This window comes from Phyllobates terribilis, unplaced genomic scaffold (genome assembly GCF_046119375.1).
Source record: "Phyllobates terribilis strain yellow unplaced genomic scaffold, ASM4611937v1 Scaffold_10__3_contigs__length_209671492, whole genome shotgun sequence".
Lineage (NCBI taxonomy): Eukaryota > Metazoa > Chordata > Amphibia > Anura > Dendrobatidae > Phyllobates > Phyllobates terribilis.
Window position 1 is genome coordinate 74,429,115 of NW_027362770.1, and position 26,697 is coordinate 74,455,811.

A 26,697-nucleotide genomic window follows, 5' to 3' on the forward strand; every position below is an offset into this window, starting at 1 on the left:
AGGTCAGCTTCGCACAGTTTTACACAGACACCACCTGTCCGCGCGGGCCCAGGGAGGCACGGAAGGGGAGTTTCTGACCCATGCAGTCATTGACATTTCACCACACTCGCTCACAACCCTGACAGGCTGAGGCCCCTTTCACTAACACCAGTGAAACAGAGCTATGCCAGCCCAGTAGGACTGCCACCAGTTCCTCGTTAGATATAAGCCCGGTCTGTTTACAGGATTATATCTGGCCAGAAACCAGCCCTGGTAGCATGGGAAGTTAAAACCAAGAACACGGACGTGTGAGTTTGTGGATCAGAATAAAAGAGCAGCCCTAGGATAAATTACATATATAATAAATCGCCTTAAGGGCACACTAGAGAAAATGCTATATACTCAATAATAATTTTAATAATAATTTTTATTTATATAGCGCCAACATATTCCACAGCACTTTGCAATTAAGTGAGGACATGTACAGACAATAAATTCAATACAATTTAAGACATTTTAAACAGTTACATTAGGAGTGAGGTCCCTGCTCGCGAGCTTACATTCTACAAGGAAATGGGGAGACACTATAGGTGAAAAGTGCTTGTTATTTCAGATCTGGCAATTATAATAAATAGGGATTTTCATATAAAGTTGCATGATCCAGTCATCAGCCAGTATGTTTAAGTGCAATACTCAAGCATCGAGTGCAGTTATGGTGTGCATGGAGGGTGTGGAGACAGATGGCTAGTAGGGTGCAGATTCTGAATAACATTTAGAAGGAGGGGACAGGGGAAAGTTAGCTTACTGAGGGGGATGCATGGGAGAAATCTTGTATGCGATTGTGGGAGGAGAAGATAAGAGGGGAGTAGAGCAGGAGATCTTGTGAGGATCGGAGGTTGCGTGCAGGTATGTACCGGAAGACTAGGTCAAAGATATATGGAGGAGACAGGTTGTGAATGGCTTTGTATGCCATGGTTAGGGTTTTGAGATCTCGAAAATGTAACTGGTATGTGTCTAGGACGCACAATACACTCATATTCTCCTTAAATCTCCTTATGAAATCCTATCTGACTGGATGAAGCAGTTACACAGGATGACCCCCCTGTGGACACTAGCTAAGCTGGTGGGGAAGTGAGTTTTCACTTTAAAGCTGAGGAGTCTGGACCACCTGCTGAGCCAGGTGTCCTGTTACAGCTACACATGCTGATGGAGGATTGTACTCTGCCATTAAATCCCCCCATATTCTTCACAAAGGGTTTCTCCAGTAGTGGACCACCGCTTTTAAGTTGGCATGTTTTCTTCTACAGCCTCTGTGTTCTGCCGTCACCATTACTAAAAAAGACATCAACCACTGGAGAAAGCCAAAGACAATAAACGCTGGCCTAGAGCCTAAGCCGGCAGCACATCAGTCTTGGCGAGACGCTTCTGGAACGTATAGTTTACATTAGTTGGCTGTTTGTTCTTTCCGTTTATTGTAAAACTCCAAAATTTGATTCCCTTTTGTTTCCTCATCTTCTGATTGTATTTACATGAGTGAGCGATGCTTTTTTCATGCCATGGGCCTGTCACTGTTCATATTTCTTCTATGTTTAGCACATTTTTTTTCTCCATGGAAAACATCTTAATTGTTTTTGCTTCTAAGTCTCTGTAGGAATATCCGATAAATCTCCTTGTTTCATTCATATTCATTTTCCCCTTCAGCCAGAGTTTAAGAGAAACGTCAATACATTGTTAACAGGTTGTCATTTATGTTCCACTATTGCATAGCTGACAGCCAAGACGTGCTATTAAATAAGCTTCAGGCACGCGGCACTCTCAGCTGTTTGTGTCCTTGCCTGTATGACTGGAAGATGATGTCACCGCGTGCAGTTAAAGGGGTTGTCCCACCCACCATGAAATATTATATTCATTATACATGAAGAAACACAGGAAAAGTATATTTTCTGTATACTAGACTACTTTAAGCAGGTCTTAACAGCTTCTTTTTGGACTGTAGGTATAATGAGCGTTTCAAAGGATGACTCCCTTAAAGGAATATTCTCAATATTAAACGTTATCCCCTATCCAGGGGAAAGGGGATCACTTTCTGAACCTGGGGGATCAACCAGAGAGCCGGCTGAACTGAGCAGAGGTGGATCATTTGCTCTACAGCACCATTCATTCTTTATGGGAGTGCCGGAGATTGTTGAGAGCAGCACTTGGCTGATCTTCTGCACTCGTATTAGAATGAATGGAAAGGCAGTACGCATGATCGACCTCTGCTCTATTTAGCCCCAGTCCTCATTATTGGCAGGGACCATGGCGGTTGGACCCCCAGCGATCTGTAAATTATCTCCTATCCTCTGAATAGAAAATTACTTTCAAACTTGAGAACACCCCTTTAAGTATCTATTAGGCCTCATTCAGACCAATGTTTCATGCACATTTTCTATACCTGTACATGTAGCCATTATAGTCTATGGGCATGCTCATGGAGAAAAATAATGGACACATATCCATTTTCTTTTTAACGTATCAAACTCGCCAATGCCAAGCCAGTGAGTCCATGAAAAACCGATGGCACTAGATTCCATCTGTTTGCATCCAAGTGCTGTCCAGTTTATGGAGAAGCTTGGAGTTTTGTTTTTTGCATATGAGAAAAACAAAGACCTTACTGGTAAAAGCAGAAAAACGGAACAAAAATGGATGAAAATCTGATCCATTGCACTGATGAAAATTGGTCAGTTTGTTCTTTTATGCAAAAAAAAAATAAATATACACAGTACAGACCAAAAGTTTGGACACACCTTCTCATTTAAAGATTTTTCTGTATTTTCATGACTATGAAAATTATACATTCACACTGAAAGCATCAAAACTATGAATTAACACATGTGGAATTATATACTTAACAAAAAAGTGTGAAACAACTGAAAATATGTCTTATATTCTAGACTCTTCAAAGCCACCTTTTTGCTTTGATGACTGCTTTGCACACTCTTGGCATTCTCTTGATGAGCTTCAAGAGGTAGTCACCGGAAATGGTCTTCCAACAATCTTGAAGGAGTTCCCAGAGATACTTAGCACTTGTTGGCCCTTTTGCCTTTACTCTGCGGTTCAGCTCACCCCAAACCATCTCGATTGGGTTCAGGTCTGGTGACTGTGGAGGCCAGGTCATCTTGCTTAGCACCCCATCACTCTCCTTCTTGCTCAAATAGCCCTTACACAGCCTGGAGGTGTGTTTGGGGTCATTGTCCTGTTGAAAAATAAATGATGGTCCAACTAAATGCAAACCGGATGGAATAGCATGCCGCTGCAAGATGCTGTGGTAGCCATGCTGGTTCAGTATGACTTCAATTTTGAATAAATCCCCAACAGTGTCACCAGCAAAGCACCCCCACACCATCACACCTCCTCCTCCATGCTTCACAGTGGGAACCTGGCATGTAGAGTCCATCCGTTCACCTTTTCTGCGTCGCACAAAGACACGGTGGTTGGAACCAAAGATCTCAAATTTGGACTCATCAGACCAAAGCACAGATTTCCACTGATCTAATGTCCATTCCTTGTGTTCTTTAGCCCAAACAAGTCTCTTCTGCTTGTTGCCTGTCCTTAGCAGTGGTTTCCTAGCAGCTATTTTACCATGAAGGCCTGCTGCACAAAGTCTCCTCTTAACAGTTGTTGAAGAGATGTGTCTGCTGCTAGAACTCTGTGTGGCATTGACCTGGTCTCTAATCTGAGCTGCTATTAACCTGCGATTTCTGAGGCTGGTGACTCGGATAAACTTATCCTCAGAAGCAGAGGTGACTCTTGGTCTTCCTTTCCTGGGGCGGTCCTCATGTGAGCCAGTTTCTTTGTAGCGCTTGATGGTTTTTGCAACTGCACTCGGGGACACTTTCAAAGTTTGCCCAATTTTTCAGACTGACTGACCTTCATTTCTTAAAGTAATGATGGCACCTCGCTTTTCTTTACTTAGCTGCACTATCAGCTGTGTATCCACCTGACTTCTGCACAACACAACTGATGGTCCCAACCCCATTTATAAGGCAAGAAATCCCACTTCTTAAACCTGACAGGGCACACCTGTGAAGTGAAAACCATTTCCGGTGACTACCTCTTGAAGCTCATCAAGATAATGCCAAGACCGTGCAAAGCAGTTATCAAAGCAAAAGGTGACTACTTTGAAGAACCTAGAATATAAGACATATTTTCAGTGGTTTCACACTTTTTTGTTAAGTATATAATTCCACATGTGTTAATTCATAGTTTTGATGCCTTCAGTGTGAATGTACAATTTTCATAGTCATGAAAATACAGGAAAATATTTAAATCAGAAGGTGTCCAATCTTTTTTTCTGTACTGTATATCTATCTATCTATCTATCTATCTATCTATCTATCTATCTATCTATATATAGACTAGTATAACCTGACCAGCACCTCCTAGTGTGAACTGGTCAGGTTATACTAGTATACTATGGTGTGTGTGTGTATATATATGTGTATGTGTGTGTGTGCAGCCGATCGGGTAATAAAAGAATAAAGTAACTGATTCTTTAGCTCCTTGACTGGGCCAGATTTTAATTTTGCACTTCTGTTTTTTTCCTCCCTTTCTTCCGAAAACAATAACTTTTTTTATTTTGACAAACCCATACGAAAACTTTTTTTTTTTTTCTTTGCAGAACAAGTTTAGGGAAAAAAATCTGCAATTCCACAACAGTTTTTTCTATTTTGTACGATTACGATGCTAAATTTATTTACTATATTTTTTTATATTTTACTGCCTTTTTTTTAAATTTGAACTTTGAAAAAGAAATTGCTTTGCGTCACCATTTTTTTTTTTTTAAATATCTCTTGTCAATAGAGCTGTATGAGAGCTTGGTTTTGCTAGTCAGTGGTGTTTTTTTTATTAGTGCAATTCCAGTGTACACATGACTTTGATCGCTTTTTATTCCATTTTTCAGGTGTGGCAAGATAAAATCACAATTCTTTTTTTTCCCCAGCATTTGCTGTATCAGATAATATATTATTTAGAAAAATCTGACTTTAACAGACGCCATATGCACATGCGACTGCTGCAATAATTGGCTGAGGCAGTCGTGTGTAGTCAGCGTGTCATTGCTGTAGCCAGAGAACAGCTGGCAGCACCTGAGCAGTGGCAGCACTAGAATGGCGTTTAAGTGACAAAAACTACTTTTATCGTCTTTTCTACTCTTGCTCATTTTTCTTTGCTGAAGCTGGAACCTCCTGTTAAGGCAGAAATGGAGTATAATTGTGAAAAATGGACCTCCGAAGATTCTTGAATTTGCCTTGTATTTCTTGTTGGTTTTCGCAGGGTTACTTTGTTTGCATAATTTAGAACAATTTAAAAAAACAACAAAAAAAATCAAACTTGTTTTCTATTAAAGGAACACTAAACAGAAAATAAGGAAAAAAGCCGTGTTTTTCCTCCCTCAACAGCCGCTTATTCTTGGATCCTAAAGCTAAAATATTTATTAAGCATTCTGCTGTATATTCAAGAGATCAGCCATTTAGCCTTCCTCCTCATAACTAAGAGATGAGGAATGATGAGGGTCTCTGATCACTATGGCCAAGGGTTTCTACAGATTTAGGCTGTGTGCCCACGATGCGTTTTTTAAGCGTTTCCGCAGCCGCAGAAACGCTTAAAAAACGCATAGTAGAAGGTCTGCCATGTTCCCCAATGATAATCCGCATGTGCTGTGCACATGCTGCAGAAATTTCCGCTGCGGATTATCATTGCGGAAAAAAACGCAGCACTACCAATTATTTTGCGGAAGTGCTGCGTTTTCGCCGCCATTGACTTGCATTGGAACGCAATAGGAGACTAGAAGCAGCAGCTGTCCGATCGCCTCTGCTACATAGAGGCGATGAGCAGATCGCCTCTATGTAGTAGAAGTGCTCACTTGCTATGACCACTGGGTGGTGCTCAAAGCAAGCGAGACAGGACAACCACAGGGGTCTGCTGCAGACCCCGGGTTGTCATGCCCACACATCTGTGACCCACGATCATGTGAGGGGGTCACCGATGGGCGGGGCTAATGCCGCACTTCCGGCGTGGCACTGTTAAATGCAGCTGTCAGGGTTTGACAGCGGCATTTAACTGGTTAACAGCATGGTTAACTGCCATGGATTTATAGTGTGTGACCAACTTATGCTGCTTTAAATGCAGCATGAATAGTAAAAAAAAAAAAAGAATTAAAACGTAAAAAATAAAAAACAACGTTATACTTACCTCTCCGGTGGCCCCCTGCCTCCTTCTCCGGTGGCGTGCTCTGTCCTCAGTCCGTGGTCACGTGACCATCACAAGACGAAATGACGTCACCGCAGGTCCTTTCAGAACACCGCCGGACGCCAATGACAGAGGAAGCTACCGGAGAGGAGACCGAGGGCCGCCGGAGAGGTAAGTTTAATGTTTTTTTTTCATTTTTGACTTTTTAATTCTTTTTTTAACTAATGGTACCCGGATCTGGAGGAGAGTCTCCTCTTCTCCAGACCCGGGTACCATACGGGCATTGAACCGCATAACATCCGCATGCGTACATGTATGCATGCCGATGTTATGCGGTTCAATGCAAGTCAATGGCGGCGATTTCACCGCAATTACGCACAAGAAATAATTGCGCTGCGGATTTTTCCCCAATGGTAATCCGCATCGGAAATTTCCGCAGCATGTGCAGAGCACATGCTGATTACCATTGGGAAACATGGCAGACAACTTAAACAAGCATTTTTAATGCGTTTTCGCGACGGAAATGGCGTCGCTGAAACGCATTAAATCCACATCGTGGGCACCCAGCCTTAAAGTTACAATGAGAATCTTTGGATATATGACCTCTGTCAGCCCAGCTCCTACACCACCACTTCCTGCAAAACCATTTCATTGTGCTTAATGACAAATCTACCCCTGATCCCTCCGTCAGATAACTGTATTTTGCACATTCGTTTAGTATTACATTATATTCCAACTAAGGAAATATTTTCCTTTTGTTTTATAGATGGAAGAGAAGAAGCGGGATTTCTCGTTAAGCAGCGATGACTCTGACACCACTGATAGTAAGACATAAATGTGATGGCTAGTGTGCAATGAATAGCACAGACGATAGATATACACCGCGTGCAGAATTATTAGGCAAATGAGTATTTTGATCACATGATACTTTTTATACATGTTGTCCTACTCCAAGCTGCATAGGCTTGAGAGCCAACTACCAATTAAGTAAATCTGGTGATGTGCATCTCTGTAATGAGGAGAGGTGTTGACTAATGACATCAACACCCTATATAAGGTGTGCTTAATTATTAGGCAACTTCCTTTCCTTTGGCAAAATGGGTCAGAAGAGAGATTTGACGGGCTCTGAAAAGTCCAAAATTGTGAGATGTCTTGCAGAGGGATGCAGCTGTCTTGAAATTTCCAAACTTTCGAAGCGTGATCACCGAACAATCAAGCGTTTCATGGCAAATAGCCAACAGGGTCGCAAGAAGCGTGTTGGCCAAAAAAGGCGCAAAATAACTGTCCATGAATTGAGGAAAATCAAGCGTGAAGCTGCCAAGATGCCATTCGCCACCAGTTTTACCATATTTCAGAGCTGCAACATTACTGGAGTATCAAAAAGCACAAGGTGTGCGATACTCAGGGACATGGCCAAGGTAAGGAAGGCTGAAAATCGACCACCTTTGAATAAGAAACATAAGATAAAACGTCAAGAATGGGACAAGAAATATCTTAACACTGATTTTTCAAAGGTTTTATGGACTTATGAAATAATGACATGGCCCCCTTGTTCACCTGATCTGAACCCCATAGAGAACCTGTGGTCCATCATAAAATGTGAGATCTACAGGGAGGGAAAACAGTACACCTCTCGGAACAGTGTCTGGGAGGCTGTGGTGGCTGCTGCACGCAATGTTGATCGAAAACAGATCAAGCAACTGACAGAATCTATGGATGGAAGGCTGTTGAGTGTCATCGTAAAGAAAGGTGGCTATATTCATCACAATTTTTGGGGGTTTTTGTTTTTGCGTGTCAGAAATGTTTATTTCTAAAGTTTGTGCACTGATATTGGTTCACCTGGTGAAAATAAACAAGTGAGATGGGATTATATTTGTTTTTTATTAAGTTGCCTAATAATTCTGCACAGTAATAGTTACCTGCACAAACAGATATCCTCCTAAGATAGCCAAATCGAAAAAAAGCCCACTCCAACTTCCAAAAATATTAAGCTTGGATATTTATGAGTCTTTTGGGTTGATTGAGAACATAGATGTTGATCAATAATAAAAATAATCAACTAAAATACAACTTACCTAATAATTCTGCACACAGTGTATAGCTACATCCTTGGACTTTCCTTCTGTATATGTATTGCTTGTTTTCTCTGTAGGTCACACAACATCCTGGTCAAGATGTTCCAAAACGCCAACCACAAAAAGCACCTGGACCAGGCAGAAGGAGAAGAAACCATCAGAGGTGCGTTTACTAATTCTTTCTAAGGAGCAAGTTTTCTACTGTGTGCAGCTAGGCCAAAAGTGGATTTTAGCATATGTTTAGCAGGTTTACATCTGGGTCCTTTTTTTTAAGAAGAAGAAGAATATAGGTTGGATATGGGCATTTATATTGGTTGAGTTAACAGTTTTTTACCATATGATGTATAAAAGTTCCCTTTATAGGTTACATCTTCAGAAGCTACCAACATTTCCATCAGGACTATCCTCATATCTGTGGGGTCTCTAGCTTATGCAAACATCTTTGAGCCTTGCTTACATTTAAGCCCCCCATAAACATGAAAGATAAACCTGCCAATTTTTCAGGGATCAGCACACCATCTAATGTGTATGGGGACTCTCCAGATTGTGGGGCAGATAGGCGCGAGCTGTTTGAATTTAAAGGGGTTGTCCACTACTATTTAAAATATGCCAAAGCGTTTTTATGATGAAAATCTGCTTTTTTGTAATTAACTCCCTCTGCCTTTTCTGCCTGTGATCGGCGCTATCACTGGCCGCTCACAGGTATCATGTGACCCCCGGCTGCAGCCGGCTCTGACATCTGCTGACGTCACGGCAAGTCCTGGCTGCAGCCGGGGGTCTCTATTTTCCACTTTCCACGGTGGCTGCTGGGTTGCTTGCAGGGTTATCCCCGCGCATCATACCCAGCATCCACCGCGCGCGCTCCCTCTCCCCATGCATTGGGAAAGGTGGGTGTGACGCGGTGGGGTAACCCCACCCACAACCCAGCAGCCACCGCGGGGACCCCAGCGCTGAGTCACGCCTCAATAGATGGGCTTTCTGTGGGCGGTGCTATCGCTGGCCGATCACAGGCAGCACGTGACCCCCCTCTGAAAAGGCAGAGGGAGGTAATTATAAAGAAGTTGCTTTTCATCATAAAAACGCTTTGGTATATTTTAAATAGTAGTGGACAACCGCTTTAAAGGCCGGACCATTCTGTTCCCTGGGAGATTAGCCACCGCCATAGTCATCTGGCAGTGGCTTTCTTTGCTCTCCCCATTGACAACACATGAGCGGTCAGCCGAGCAGTCAGTGTATGAGTTTACAGCGATATCTGTTAGAGCATCTGATCAGTAGCTATCGAGTATGAATTGTCAGCTTCACAGATAAAAAAAAAAAAAAAAGTTAAATCACAAAGATGTGCGGGAAAAAATGTAAGCTTACAATAAAATCTAAAGGAATTCATGGATATAATAATAAAAAAGACAAAAAACATACAAATTCATAATAATTGTACAGACACAAAAAATGGACTGATGGTTGAGCCCAATAGTAATGTACAACAAAATAGTAATAAGGTGGATTCATATTTCCAATAGTAATGACAATTTGTGGGAAATATCCAAAGTAAATGAGATGCAGCCAAAAAGCAGGAGCTGGATACCCCAATAATGCACCGAAAAAAGGGAACTCAAAAGAATATTCAAAAAGTAATATCTAAAATAATACCCGTCATTTTAATTCTTATTTCAATAGCACACATGAAAATATGAAACTCTGCAATATATCTTATTAGAGAAATCTGCTTCTTTCTCCTCCTGGATTGATCTTTCACTTTCAGTTCATGGAGAAAATCTGTATTTAGTAAAGACTGATTTTCCCATTACTAAGATAGGAGCTGACAGTTGGTGCTTTTAAAATTCTATGGACAGGAGAGGAGGAGCCAAGGGCAGAGAGACATTCTTCCTCCCGTTCTCCTGAAATGACAGTTACACTCCTCAATAGAACAGAGGAAAGTCTGTATTCACAGAAGACGCATTATACCCGTGAATTGAGAATGGAAGACCAGTCCTAGCGGATTTCTCTAATAAGAGATAATTGCAAAATATCTTATTTCCAAGCATATTATTGATCCATGCAACAAAAACTGAATATAGAGGTTACTCTTTATGTAGCAGCTCACCTACCACAGCTTTCATTGTGTAACGTGTCTGCATTGATACTGGCTAATCATTGCCCGACTGATCAGTAATGAGGGGATCATTACGGTCATTAGCCCAGTCCGTACAGGCTTTCAGTCTGGGTCATGTTGGGGCTCTCGGCCCTCTGATCCCTGCAGCGCTGCTGGTATTTGTAGCCGTCTCCTGCTCAGTAATCACTGACAATCATGGGTCTACTTGTTAGTTTCCAGTGAAGTGTCATCATCAGCCGTCCTGAGCTGAGCCCGCAGGCCGGATTTTGTGCCTCGTGTAGGAGGAGTACAGTCAGGTTATGCAGGCTGCTTGGAGTAATGCTTTTTAAGTTAAATGTCGGGTTTTGCACTGTGTCATTTTACATTTAATGTGATATATAGGAGCATGTTAGGCTTTGTAGTTTTCCTCTTGAGTGGTTATTTTTGAATATATCCAAGTATGTTACTGTCAGTAATATACTTAGGATTGGTAATTGCAGACTCCACTTTTCATGCTGTTTTAATAGTTAAAAGTTAATTTGGTACAGACCAAAGGTTCTGAGGGCTTTTATGGGAAACAAGCATTGCCATTTTGATATTAAAGTCAAATTTCTCGTCAGCTAATTTCTCCAGGCCTCCCTTCTGCTTCCTCCGGCAAACAATGATTTTTTGTGCCAGCATTAAAGGAGTTGTCCACTACTTTTTACGATTCCACCAATGTATTAACCCTGTGATTATAAGACTTTGTAATTACCTTTGGTAGTCTTTATTGCCTGTGAGTGGCGCTATCACTGGCCACTCACAGGCATCACGTGACCCCGGCTGCAGCCGGCTCTGACACTCGCTGATGTCACGTCAAGTTCTGGCTGCAGCCGGGCGTGACTCAGTGCTGTGTTCCCCGGTGAGTGATGGGCTGTGGGCAGGGTTACCCCACGTGTCACACCCGGCATCCATCGCGCACTCTGCCTCTCCTCATTCATTGGGAAAGCACGTGGTGGATGCTGGGTGTGATGTGCGGGATAACCCCACCCACAACCCAGCAGCCACCGTGGGGACCGTGTCACTGGTGTCATGCCTCACTTGACGTAACATCAGCCGGGGGTCACGTGATGCCTGTGAGCAGCCAAGGATAGCGCTGCTCCCAGGCAACAAAGACTACCAAAAGTAATTACAAAAAGTCTTATAATCACAGGGTTAAAACATTGGGGCAATCTTAAGAAGTACTGGAAAACTTCTTTAATAGAAGTAGTATTATTTGGTGAATTTGTTATGAATTTGCCACTAAGTTCGGTCAGTTATATTTGGATGTAGTGGTTGGCTTCTCTGGCTAAATACTTACTTTTCCAATTGAATGAGCTGCTCTACCAGATACGGTCTACAGAGAAGAGGTCCACATATTCCAGGAAAATAGTTACTTTACAGCACCACTCCAGCATTTTCTTTTATTTTAGCTCTGCAGTGGTGCTACTCATATAAGTTTCCTGAGCCTTGTCTTATACTTACCAGCCACCATCTTCAGATCTTCCTGGCATCAATCCAGCCCCACACTGCCATCTTGGGAACGCAACTTCTGGTTGGCCAGAGGTACCGATCACAAGCTCTCAATGTAAGGATATGACGGTCTTGTTCTGTCTCATAGATTTACATTGACTTCCTGATTGCTCCAGCAAACACTGGAGCGATCTGCAATCACAAGCTGCCTCAGACCGACAAGGGCGACACCGCCAACAGCTGAAGACGGCAGCTGGAAAGTATAAGACCAGGGACAAGGAACTTAGATTGGTAGCACCACTCCAGCGGTAGAGAAATCACAGGAGTGTTGTTTTAGTCCTAGTCAAACTTTTTATACTGAAGGTTGCATTTGTGACATATTTCTAACACTCTGTGTATACATGTAAGCCTTCACTTCTGGCTTATCAGAGATTCATTCTGCTTCAGTAATAGGAGTACTCGCTTATAAGTAGAGCAACACAGTATTGTATAATGTATAAAGGTGTTACATCATATACAGGTTATTTCTATACTATATATCTAGAAGTAGATTTCTTAGATTTCTGAAAATCCTGATTGGATCATTAATGACTTACCCCCCATACATGATTCTTCAACCGATATTCAGCCAGCAGCCATCTTGGCTGGCTCTCCGGTGCATCGGAGCCCTCATTCGGCCGACCCTCCTGTGTTCTGTATGAGAGCTGCCCCCAGACATGGCTAGTGGCAGCTTATCTCAGAGAGAAGAAAACCATAAGCTAACAGACACTTCCACGACAATCAGTTGTCTCGGGCCCCCATACATTTTAGAGTGTCTGCCGAATCCGACAATATCAGCGGGTTCAGCTGACATTAGTCTAATTTGGATGGCGGCTTTAATGTTGCCAAATAAATTAGTTTAAAGAGATCTTATCAAAACAATTTTGTAAGGTAAATTACTCATAAGTTCAAGGTCGTAAAGGGGTTAAAGTTAAAGGGGTTGTCCACTACTATAGAGCATACCCCCAATGTATGTAAATGGTGGAAATAAGATTATTTTTAAGTACCTTGTTCTTCTTGCCTGTGAGCTATCACAGGCATCACGTGACCCCCGGCTGCAGCCGCCTCTGACACTCGCTGATGTCACGTCATGTTCCGGCTGCAGCCGGGTGTGACTCAGTGCTGCGCTCCCTGGTGAGTGATGGGCTGTAGGTGGGGTTTCACCGCACGTCACACCCAGTATCCGTGGCTCGCTTTCCCAATGAATGCAGGAGAGGGAAAGTGCGCGGTGGATGCTGGGCTGTGACGTGTGGGGTAACCCTGCCCACAGCCCAGCATCCACTGCGGGGTGCCCGTCACGCCTCACTTGACGTGACATCAGTGGAAGCAAGAGCCGGCTGCAGCCGGGGGTCTCGTGATGCCTGTGAGCGGCCAGCCCAAGGTAATTACAAGTAATCTTATTTCCACCTTTTAAATACATTGGGGGCATTATCTAGAGTAGTGCATAGTAGTGGACAACTTCTTTACGTAAAATGGACAGTTTCAACGTCTTTTGTGTTAAATTTAACATTAAGCGATCATTTTACCTGACCAATGTCGACTGCCAGCATCTGAAAAGAAGTCATCTGTGTTTAAAATTTTTATCTGCTTATTAGTCCACAAAAGATCTTTTCCAAACTTTCCCAGATGGAAAGCTGTGCTGATAAACGATTGTCTGGTGAATGATACTTCTATCAGAGTTTGTTCAACAATTGCCACCTATTGCCATTTAATGTACAGTACAGACCAAAAGTTTGGACACACCTTCTCATTTAAAGATTTTTCTGAAAATTGTACATTCACACTGAAGGCATCAAAACTATGAATTAACACATGTGGAATTATATACTTAACAAAAAAGTGTGAAACAACTGAAAATATGTCTTATATTCTAGGTTCTTCAAAGTAGCCACCTTTTGCTTTGATGACTGCTTTGCACACTCTTGGCATTCTCTTGATAAGCTTCAAGAGGTAGTCACCGGAAATGGTTTTCACTTCACAGGTGTGCCCTGTCAGGTTTAAGAAGTGGGATTTCTTGCCCTATAAATGGGGTTGGGACCATCAGTTGTGTTGTGCAGAAGTCTGGTGGATACACAGCTGATAGTCCTACTGAATAGACTGTTAGAATTTGTATTATGGCAAGAAAACAGCAGCTAAGTAAAGAAAAACGAGTGGCCATCATTACTTTAAGAAATGAAGGTCAGTCAGTGCGAAAAATTGGGAAAACTTTGAAAGTGTCCCCAAGTGCAGTTGCAAAAACCATCAAGCGCTACAAAGAAACTGGCTCACATGAGGACCGCCACAGTAAAGGAAGACCAAGAGTCACCTCTGCTTCTGAGGATAAGTTTATCCGAGTCACCAGCCTCAGAAATCGCAGGTTAACAGCAGCTCAGGTTAGAGACCAGGTCAATGCCACACAGAGTTCTAGCAGCAGACACATCTCTTCAACAACTGTTAAGAGGAGACTTTGTGCTGCAGTCCTTCATGGTAAAATAGCTGCTAGGAAACCACTGCTAAGGACAGGCGACAAGCAGAAGAGACTTGTTTTGGCTAAAGAACACAAGGAATGGACATTAGACCAGTGGAAATCTGTGCTTTGGTTGATGAGTCCAAATTTTAGATCTTTGGTTCCAACCACGTGTCTTTGTGCGACACAGAAAAGGTGAACGGATGGACTCTACATGCCTGGTTCCCACCGTGAAGCATGGAGGAAGAGGTGTGATGGTGTGGGGGTGCTTTGCTGGTGACACTGTTGCGGATTTATCCAAAATTGAAGGCATACTGAACCAGCATTGCTACCACAGCATCTTGCAACGTCGTTCTATTCCATCCGGTTTGCGTTTAGTTAGACCATCATTTATTTTTCAACAGGACAATGACCCCAAACACACATCCAGACTGTGTAAAGGCTATTTGACCAAGAAGGAGAGTGATGGGGTGCTACGCCAAATGACCTGGCCTCCACAGTCATCAGACCTGAACCCAATCGAGATGGTTTGGGGTGAGCTGAACTGCAGAGTGAAGGCAAAAGGGCCAACAAGTGCTAAGCATCTCTGGGAACTCCTTCAAGATTGTTGGAAGACCATTTCCAGTGACTACCTCTTGAAGCTCATCAAGAGAATGCCAAGAATGTGCAAAGCAGCCATATTTTCAGTTGTTTCACACTTTTTTGTTAAGTATATAATTCCACATGTGTTAATTCATAGTTTTGATGCCTTCAGTGTGAATGTACAATTTTCATAGTCATGAAAATGCAGAAAAATCTTTAAATGAGATGGTGTGTCCAAGCTTTTGGTCTGCACTGTATATGGGCATTTCAGGATGTCAGTAGAATTGGAGGGGCCCCCATACACATAAGATATTTGGCCTATCCCCCTCTATAGGTTTATACCCTGTAATTTTGCCGTTGTTCTTGTTATCTTGGCTATTTTATACCCCAGAATGTGTCTTGACTACTTGGATACATAATCCTATTTTTTATTTTTTTTTTTACAATTTTTTTTTACCATGGTATTATTCCAAGAATTTATAAGGTGTGACAGAGTGACTGGTGATGTATGCGAGGAGAGATATGTTTCACTGCGGATATTAGCTTTAGTGAACTAAACCTACAAGTTTTCTCCAGCATGTTATGTGTTGGGGGGTTAAACCACCATTTTAAAAGGGAGTGTTTTTTGTGAAGGACATTGTGAAGAGTGTGAGGTCATTCACCATATCTCCACCTCAAGGGTGTGGCTGGGGACCTTAAATGCTCAGTCACTGTTTTTTTTTCTCTCTTGTGGTCTGGAGAAGGAAGTCTCCAGACTGTGTATGAGAAAGCCAGAGAGCTCCACAGATGGTCTTTGTGGTGATGATGTGCTACCCAAAGCGGGCGAAACCCCGCTCGCCTATGGACTGTACTATACTTTATCTTTTTTTTTGTTTTTCGTTATCCCAGAGAGGCCGTGTTTATTTTGTGGAACCCTGCTCTGGTTTATGCCATATATCAATAAACCTGCAGGAAGTTAACCCGAGACGTGTTTCCTACGTCTGCCTCTGTGAGAGCCGAGCAAGTCGCTTTACCTCAAATGTCATTCCCACATTTGTCTATGTTCAAAATAACTGATCCATATTTACTGGTCCAGTCTCTCTACAATTCCATTCAGTACTTCCAAAACAGTTAGTGAGACCTGGGTAGGAATAGACAAGCATGTAACGTATTGATGGATCGCCCCCTGCCACTTACTTAGTACTTTAATTAGCTCATTGATCCGTCTGATAAACTCCGAACGCCAGCCATTTAATCAGGCGAATATAGATGATTTAATCATTTGACTGTTATTATTACTGTGTAAAGCAGTGTAACCATTTGATTGATGGGCTTGTTTCACTGTCTTTGGATTTTTCTTAGACGTCTGCCAACAAAACATTGACGTTTAGCTGTGACAGATTTAGTGCCACTTGAATGAATAGAAATTTTTCCATTTTTTGTGGTTAACAGAATAGTTTTACGGAACGGTACAATGACTGACATGTTGGCGCAGATAGCTATACCCGTCTTATATGTAACGATTAGAGGGAAAGTCTCTATGCTTGTACAGAGTGCATCCGTATTTCATGCATTGACACATTGATCCATCTGATGACCTCTACAAGATTATCACTTAATTACGCAGAACTGGATTGACTTGATCAATGTGAGGACATGATTGTAAAGCGTTTTGGCACTTCGGGTCTGTGACCGCTCACATGTAGTTTGTTAATGAAACTTCCATGCGGAGCACAGATGTGACAGGATGCTAACACTCTTCCGAAAATGTTCCCTGGAGAATTATGCAAGATACTGTCACTTACTACTAAATGGCTAATTCCATAGGACATCTGTTTCACAATACTAGCTGCATACGTTATTAAATAGATCTCTTGAACCCAGTGATTCTGGTGTTTAGACGTTGATAATGCATGTCAGAATGGTTGCATAATCCTTTATGAAAGTTTTTCTACTTGAAATTTGGTCTCAGTACGGTCACCTGCATATCCGTCTGAGTGCTATCTATCAAAACATCGGATCAATGTTATTCTATGGGCCTATGCACATGTCCGATTTTATCCTCTGACAGAGCCAGTCCGGGTCAAAAATTGCAGCATGCCGGAATTCGATCTGATATTCGGATCACTCTCAACCATGCAAGTCAGAGTCAGTGAAATCCATCGGACTGCATTCGGATGACATCTGAGTGCAGTCTGATTTCCATGGACTGACAGAAAGGAGATGGACACATTTGTTTCATCCGAGAGAGTCACAGCACATTATGATTACACCTAATTAGAGTGTGCTTTGTATAATCATCCCGATTCTCTGAGATGAGAGAATATATGTTCATGTGGCCCCAGCCTTAAGATGAGTATTCTGAGCTCATAAAAAGAGAAGAGAATCCACCACTCTTTAGATTTCATGCAAAAGGAAAAAGTTATTTATTCCCCCATGTACATGCAATGCTTCAACCATTGTTGGTCCTTGTCAAACATTATGCTTAAAGAGGTTGTCCGCTACTTTTACATTGATGGCTGATCGGCCGGAGTGTGACACCCAGCACCTCCGCCGATCAGCAGCAACCGGTGTCGGCGCCAGCCACGGGCTGGAAGAACTCACTTGCCAAGCCGGCCGACTACTTGTAGTGGCTGCCACAGGATACTGCACATCCGCCTCCTATTGCTTTGAATAGGAGGCGGATGTGTAGTACCCAGCCCTGGCCACTACAAGTAGTCTACCAGCTCCGCAAGTGAGTACTTCCAGCCGGTGGCTGGCGCTGACACCGGTAGCTGCTGATTGGCCGATCAGACATTGTTGACCTATCCTAAAGATAGGTCATCAATGTAAAAGTAGTGGACACCCTCTTTAAAGCTTGACAAAGGTTGATACGTTGTATGTACCTGGGGAGAATAAATGCTTATTTTTCTTTTACATCAGACCTGGAATGCTGCAGATCTTCTCCTCTTTTTATGGATTTTGGATATCTTTAGGACCTGAAAATGATGCTGCTTTGCACCATGAAATAGTATTACTAAAGAAAAGTGCTGCTGTCTTTAAAAAACAAATATTGATATTAATTTCAAAAGGAAGTACGTCAGGCTCATCAGGTTTGTGAAATTAAGTAATAATGTATGCAGTTTGTATTATAAATCTGCTGAAATATCCTCTCTAAAACAAGTGTGTATTGGTCCTAGGAGAGTGCATATGAAAGCTCAGATAGTCACTTTATAATATAAAGCTTATTTATATTTTACACTATTTTTCATGCAGCCAGCAATTAGAGAAATGAATGCGTTCATTCCAGCTCTCATACTTATCAGTGAACATTTCCTGTATATTTGCCTATCTAAGATACCCATACCTTGTACCCTTATGTACTAAGCCTATAGCCCTATTAAAGACAACACATATAAGGAGAAAGACGTGCAAGGCAAATATCCAATATAAAAACTCATTTTTACATCTAAGATAAAATACGTAGACGTAACATAGAAACATCACAAGAATGCAAATAAAATGGATATGGAAACACCTGGATAAACATGTACACTGCATTGTCAATGTCTACCATGAAATGGCACTGAATAAACACATGCAAAAAAATAAATAAATGCATGCTGTCAAGGAGGAAAAATATAGCAAATGGGGTCGTAAAGAAAACCAAAGGGATAAAATGCACTAAACATTCATGGGTTTCCAAAATAAGCCCAAAAAGCGGATAACAATAGAAACATATAGTAGATCACCTGAACAAGTGCTACCGTAGTAATACAGTCAAAGTGACAGAGAGCCAGGCTTCCCTCCCCGCCTGAAGCTCCTTTCGCTCTGAAAATTTTGTTTGGGGTCATACTTATGTACCAATTCTGTAATCGCTAGTAGAATTGTATATATTATTTTATTATATGTTATTAGTTTTGATAAAAATAATCTGTTTCTTGTCCTTAGGACATTTTAAGACCGTGTTTTTTCGGGCAGAAAAAAAATACAGCATTTTCAGTAACATCAAAATGAATGAGCTTTCCAAAATCTTATTCACAGTGTATATTGTTTTTTCTTTGCATGGGGTTGTTTTTTAAAAGCCATTTTTTAAGCCATACCCGTAATCATTTATCAGGGCATGTTAATGCACTCGTAAAAAGCAAAAAGATGCAACTTCACATACAGGAATACTCTGTGCACATTCATGCCGGAGTTGGATTTTTTTCTTTTTATACAGCTTCAATAGTTTTACCCATAAGAGTAGGATGGTTTGCCTGAAACCACACCATTGTTATTTTAGTGGAATGCTATCTAGGACAACATCGACACTAATGTAATAATTATCCATCATTTTTCCCTGTCAGTAAATATACTGCAGTTTTTGGTTTACATTGGATCCATGTACTCGCCACAATATCCTGCAGATGGTGAACTAAGCATCCACAATTATATGCCTATATTTTGCTGATGTGTTTATATTGTAATGACTGTGTGTATAGTATTGTGGAGTCCCCCCTTTCATAAATGGATTTTATCATTGTGAAGTCATACCCAGCGAGAGTCCTGTGACCACATTCTCTGCCACTCTTCCAGCCTAAATGATAATTTTGGTTTAAAGGGGGTAAGCTAAGATCCCATCATGACCAAAGTAAGGTCGAGAAGAAAAGTAAGGCAGGAGAAAAGTAAGTCACTTACTAATACGAATGCTACTCTTTTGAGAAGTGGGGTACTTCTGTTGGGCGATAAAACTTGGTTTTGCAGTCTATATTTTATTTAATCTCAAATACATTTGATAGAGTATAGGTCAAAACTATGCAAACCAATTTTTGGTCCGTCAAAACTGGCAAACTATTTTTAAGAATGATCCTTTGTGCTAAGTTTTGAAGAAAGATGGTTCTTTAAAACTACAGTGCTCAGAGCAAACTATGCCATACTGAACCAAATAATCATTCCTCTCTCACCACCTCTAATATGGCAGAAATTTTACCCGTTGACTTTTTGTAGGAAACACCAAGTTTGGTCTACAGGAGTGGAAGTTACCTGCTGAGAGCCCTGTTATGGACCTCTCGGGGGCAGGTAATATAGTGGTTGCAAGGTCTAAGTCAACCATATGAGCAAGCTTGAGCTATGGATAGGAACTCTTAGGTAAATCAGTGACGAACAGCAGGGATTTGCACATTTGAGTTCATACAAAAAGAGAGAGACTGATAAAAAGTTGTGGCATACTCAATTGGATGCAAAGACCTAATAATCTTGGTTGCAAAGGATGCGATCAGACCCGGAATGCCAGGGAACCCGCTGATGCCAGCTTTATTATCAGCTGTGTGTGCGTCCTCGAACACGCGTTCAGTTGAAAACTATTGTGGAGCATAGAGCCACTGGCTTCATGTCCTGCAGTACCTACACATGTCACCAGTCTATCAGATGCCAACAGCTGACATGAGGCCATCACAGGTGGCGCAATGACATCACTGCATTGTGCCTTGTTTGCCAGGCGATGGAGGAGGAAGAGGGATATTATTGGAATTTCAGATGGACACATATGGAGATGAAATGGTCTGGGAACAGTATAAATATCTAAAACAATATACCTAAAAGGACAAAACCCTGCTAGATATTACCCATCTCTAGCAGGTCAATAAAACATTGTTTTTAATGCATTATATACTTTAAAATAGTTCATTTGGGTAGGGTAATGGGTTAAAATAATCCATATTTGCCATTATTAATTCATTCAGTATATGTTCAGTAGCTATTGCTTATCTCCATGTATTAAAGATGGCCCCCGGCATTATCATCACTAAATGATGAAAATCCAAATTTTGGGCGTGTAAAATTCAAACATACAGTTGTGTCCTCCCAACATGTTTCACAGAATCATCGGCGTCATCAGGGGATGTGGCATTAACGTGAAACGCCATTTGAAAACAGTGCTGTTACTGACAGGCCCCCTCTGCGTCCTGCTCAGGGACCCACTGTGGACCTGGTGCCCAGATTTTCTGGTTTCCTGGCGGGTTAGTCCGGCCCTGGACACACAAAAACTCTTGTTCCTGTGAATAAACAAACTGTCAGGGAAATGTGTTACCTCACAGAAAGCAGCAGCTGTGAGCCCTGCTGTGTCGTGTGTGCGCTCGCTTATGCTTCCTACTCTGGCCAGGAAGTGTGGTATGTGCCAACCACAAACTGGAGGAGCTCTGCATGGTTGGACACCGCAAATGAGACAGTACGTAGAAGGGGCACATTTCTAAGATTATCTCGGCACAGGAACATTTTTTTTAACACATCTAATTGTGTAAATTCTTATTCCAAGATCTGTTGATTAAAATGGACTTTTTTCATGGGAAAACCCTTTAAAGAATGGTCAGGTTTTTTAATAAGAGGCAAACTGTAAGCACTTTGCAATGTAAACTGTATAAAAACTTAGGACAACCCCTTTAAACCTGGAAGCATAATAATCTGTCAAACAGGAAGTACCAATAACAGCGTTATATAGGAAGTCCAAGAGCCAGGCCAATCAGGTAATCAAGAGCAGGAATCTTAGGAGACAAGGTCCTAGTGCTAGACAATAGATTCAGCAAGGGAGCTGTCCAGCATCACCAGTAGCTCACATGATGTTAATGCTTGGGAGTACCTGGGTTTGAATCCTGACACAAATAACTATTAATAAAATAGTGCTGCATCTATTGGAAAAAAAAAATGCTAAATATTTCCCAGGCCTTCCTGCTCTGTATTACTAATCAGTCAGAATTGTCCCACTGCTACAAGTTCTTCTATAAGACTTTGCTCTCTTGTCACATCACTTATCTTCCTACTTTATTTCCAGCAGCCCCCAGTCCAGGATTCAGTCCCCAAATAGATTCCTTACAAACTGATGACGATTGGACATGTGAACAGAGCCTTAGACAAAAAGTATTGTCATGGGGTAGGAACTTTTCAGCATTTCCACTTCAGTGATATAGTAGATACATTTCTATCGGCCAGATCTGCTGAGCGCTAAATATCTAGCATTTCTCTCTAGCCCCTTCTTGTATGCCATTTATAGTGCTAGTAATAATATTACAAAGTGAATGGTATGGAGAGAGTTGTTATACTGTGAAAATATAATCGGAAGTGGGCAGTCTGATTGTGCCAGAATATAGTGTTATTACTGAAAAAGTAATTACAAGCAATGTGAAATACTGCGAGAAGTAGTGAGGATTAGTCAGAGGATATTACGCAGGATTATGAAGCAATTAAACTAATTAATGCAATTAGTCAGCACTGTAAAAATTAATAAAAACTGTGAAAGCAGTATCTCCGAGTGTGAGGTTTTGTATTTTTAGCTGAAACGCACCTTTTTTTCCATTTAGGAAATGCTGCCAGAATATATTTTCAGACTTGGGCCAATCTGTTTCAGATTTGTATATTTGCTCGATAGCGTGGTTTTAGATTGGCTCATGGTCAAGTTGTGTATTTTTCAGTGTTTTTCTTTTTTTTTTTTAGAACAAATGTTGATGATAGAAGCACCTCTTTTTGCAGGAAATCAAGAGAGAATTGGTGGCTGGCTATAAGTATCCATTACATTAATTTTATTTATGTAGTGCCGACATATTCTGAAGCATGGTACAAAAATTGACATCATTCACATCAGTCTCCTGTCACTTGGGGTACAGTTACGTGAGATGACTGCGTTTACCTATTGGCGGTTGTTTAAAATCCACGTTAGACAGTCCAACCATGCTTCAGTATTAGCTCGTTCTGTGCGCATAGGCTGTCATTGTTCTCGACAGCACGTGTTCTGTTTACAGAGGACCATGTGCTGCCGAGTGGGATGATTTTTAAACAAAAAATTATTTCACCAAATAGACTGCATACACTACACGATCAATGGTAAATAAGCATGGTTGATGAGAATCATTTAGTGTAAATGCACCCTTAGTGGGGCTCAGGATCAAAATTACAGTACATTAAACTATCAGTATGTTTTATGGAGTGTGGGAGGAAATTGCAATGGGCAAAGGAAACCCACTCAAACACAGTGAGAATATAATAATAATTTTATTTATATAGCACCAACATATTCAGCAGTATTAAAAAATAAAAAAATATTTCTCATAGTTTTCATAGCTTAAAGTTGGCAGCTGTGGGATGACGTGTCTTTAAAGGTGTTGTCCACTACTTTCACATTGATGCCCTATCCAAAGGATAGGGCATCAATGTATGATGGGCCGGGGTCCCGCACCCGGCACCCCCCTGCCGATCAGCTGTTATCGGTGCCGCCGGCCGGAAGTGCTTACCTGCGGTACTTGGCCGTCCATCGGTAGTGGCCTCCTATTCAGTTGAATGGGAGGCGGATGTGCAGTACCCCGCGGCGGCCACTACCGATGGACGGCCAAGCACCGCAGGCAAGCACTTCCGGCCGGCGGCCACCGGCGCCGATAACAGCTGATTGGCGGGGGTGCCGGGTGTGGGTGCATACAATGTGAAAGTAGTGTACAACTCCTTTTAAGTTACATTCTTCCCAGCAATTCATCAGCTTTCATTTAGCAGTACTTTATAATGGTTTTCCTATGATTTTCTACTTTCACTGCATAATTGACCTCCATTTTGCTCGGAAGAGAAGGCTACGTTTGGTCAAAAATGTGCAGATTATGCTTTATAAAATTATTGAAACAGCCTATCTGACGTAAATTCATACATATGATCTGATTTATTTCAAGATTTGAGTCTTGCAGCTATTTCTTAATTGTATATGTGCACCTTCATTCAGAAATATCAGCTTAATTTTAGCCAATGTGTAATAGCTAGGCTAATTTATTGCTTCATTTGATAAGGATCACAATATTCATCTCTGCCATTAATTTACTGCCATAAATTATAACTTATTAAATAGTTGAAAGTGTGGCTGGCGTCAGGCTGGTCAATCCAAGAAGGAGATCCCAGTTGGTTTCTCCGGATCTATTCGGTTGGAACGTCTGCCTGCATACATGTATAGGGAGTGGCCTGTCAGTCTAGCTCAGTGGACGGGAAAAGCCAGTGTGGACACACCTCTTGGACTAGACACCTCTCCGCAGCGTAAAACCAGTGTGAAGCACGCAGGAGCGGTTTATTTGTGCTGCCCTGGTTCAGCCAACATGAATCAGCTGACCGATTCCCTTTAAAAGGATTATCTTCCATCACAAAGCTATGTGAGGGTGACCTTTAACTCTATGGCGTTATCTTATCCGCCTATTGTGTGTTCTAATGATTTTACTGTGCTGTTTGTGTCTTGTAGGTTTTTCTTTCTCTGTGGTTAGCGGTGACTCATTCTATCCACAAAAAGGCCTTTGAGAAGCTGGGTGCTACCTTTCTGTGCAGTTGCAATCATTTCATTTTCCTGAACACCGGTGCTGGTTATTACATTTGTGTTTGAGCTTCCTAAACAGTTGCTCACATTGTTTGTTATAGCAATTAACATCACCCATGCAAAACCGTAAAAAGCCGCGTTGCTAAGCAGCCGGGTTTTATAGACAAGGTCTACATTTCTCCAGAACCCAAGAAATAGTAAACAGTCATAGTAAAAAAAAAAATGATTTCCTTTTTTTCCCCTAAATTTACTCTATTCTATCAAGCCTCTTGTTCATCACTGTCCAATTTACCATTTGTTCAGCTTTCATAAATAATTCAGTGGAGTTTGAGTAGAATAATTGAGTCCTTTTTTCCCCCTCAATTTTAGGCAATTCAGTTGTGAAAAGCGTTTCGATTAGTGCCTGAGTGGATTAGTTGATGCAGGATTTCCCGTTTGCCGATAGGTTTCTCTTCAGGCACATCACTTAGAATGAAGTCTTAAGATTTATGTTCCATCAAGATGTGCTACTTCACAATACGCTGTGAGAAAGCAGGAGATTTCAGAATCCTATTACTCAGAAGTCATGGACGGAGCCTGTGCCATCCACCGAGCACGGCCTGCTGGAGGAGAAAAATGGCCAGATAACATTATGTGGATAAATAACACGGGTAAAGGGTTTACGTTGCTGCCTCTGTAATCAATCTCCGAAAGTAAAAGCTGCATATTTTTATACACAATGAAAGAATAACAAAGCTCTGGCCGGATGCAAGCACGAGTTTGACTTTGTGTCATAACTTAATTAGGCTATATGGCAATTTTCCAAACCAAACAAATTATGACCTAGTGAGAAAATGATTCAGACCCTCGCCCATACAGCAGAATGACACGGACCCTCGCCCATACAGCAGAATGACACGGACCCTTGCCCATACAGCGGAATGACACGGACCCTCGCCCATACAGCAGAATGACACGGACCCTCGCCCATACAGCAGAATGACACGGACCCTCGCCCATACAGCGGAATGACACGGACCCTCGCCCATACAGCGGAATGACACGGACCCTCGCCCATACAGCGGAATGACACGGACCCTCGCCCATACAGCGGAATGACACGGACCCTCGCCCATACAGCGGAATGACACGGACCCTCGCCTATACAGCAGAATGACACGGACACTCGCCCATACAGAAAAATGACCTGGGGCAGGTTTGGACATTACAGTAAACTTGCGAAATATACACACACAAACACTCTGCCCCTGTGCAAAATATATACACACACACACAGGGCCGGCTCCAGGTTTTTGAGTCTGTCGGCCCCTTTAACACATACCATGATTCGTGATTCACAGATATGGGGGAGAAATATAGCTATACAGCACAGGGCCCAGCCTTCCCCCTCATCCTTCACCTACACACACACACACACACACACACACACACACACACACACACTACGCAGACGTGCGCACACATACACACAGTACGCAGACGTGCGCACACATACACACATAGTACGCAGACGTGCGCACACATACACACACAGTACGCAGACGTGCGCACACATACGCACACAGTACGCAGACGTGCGCACACATACGCACACAGTACTCAGACGTGCGCACACATACGCACACAGTACACAGACGTGCGCACACATACACAGACATGCGCACACATACGCAGACGTGCGCACACATACGCACACAGTACGCAGACGTGCGCACACATACACACACACAGTACGCTGACGTGCGCACACATACACAGTACGCTGATGTGCGCACACATACACACACAGTACGCAGACGTGCGCACACATACACACACACAGTACGCAGACGTGCGCACACATACACACACAGTACGCAGACGTGCGCACGCATATATACACACACACAGTACGCAGACGTGCGCACACATACACACACAGTACACAGATGTGCGCACACATACACACAGTACGCTGACGTGCGCACGTACACAGTACGCTGATGTGCGCACACATACACAGTACGCTGACGCGCGCACACATACACACAGTACACAGACGTGCGCACACACACAGTACGCAGAAGTGCGCACACACACAGTACGCAGACGTGCGCACACATACACACACAGTACGCAGACGTGCGCACACATACACACAGTACGCAGACGTGCGCACACATACACACAGTACGCAGACGTGCGCACACATACACACACAGTACGCAGACGTGCGCACACATACACACACAGTACGCAGACGTGCGCACACATACACACACAGTACGCAGACGTGCGCACACATACGCACACAGTACACAGACGTGCGCACACATACGCACACAGTACACAGACGTGCGCACACATACACACACAGTACGCAGATGTGCGCACACATACACACAGTACGCTGACGTGCGCACGTACACAGTACGCTGATGTGCGCACACATACACACAGTACGCAGACGTGCGCACACACACAGTACGCAGACGTGCGCACACACACAGTACGCAGACGT

The 26,697-nt window shown here is 42.5% G+C and overlaps 1 protein-coding gene across 3 annotated transcripts in view; it reads left to right on the forward strand.

Moving 5' to 3' along the window:
* The window catches only part of JADE2 (jade family PHD finger 2), a 338,504-nt gene that overhangs the window by 58,218 nt on the left and 253,589 nt on the right, over positions 1-26,697 (forward strand). For all 3 annotated transcript variants that reach the window (XM_073649598.1, XM_073649599.1, XM_073649601.1), the window contains exons 2-3: positions 6,974-7,031; positions 8,360-8,445. In XM_073649598.1, the coding sequence (XP_073505699.1) occupies positions 6,974-7,031; positions 8,360-8,445 (144 nt within the window). The remainder of the gene's footprint in view (positions 1-6,973; positions 7,032-8,359; positions 8,446-26,697) is intronic.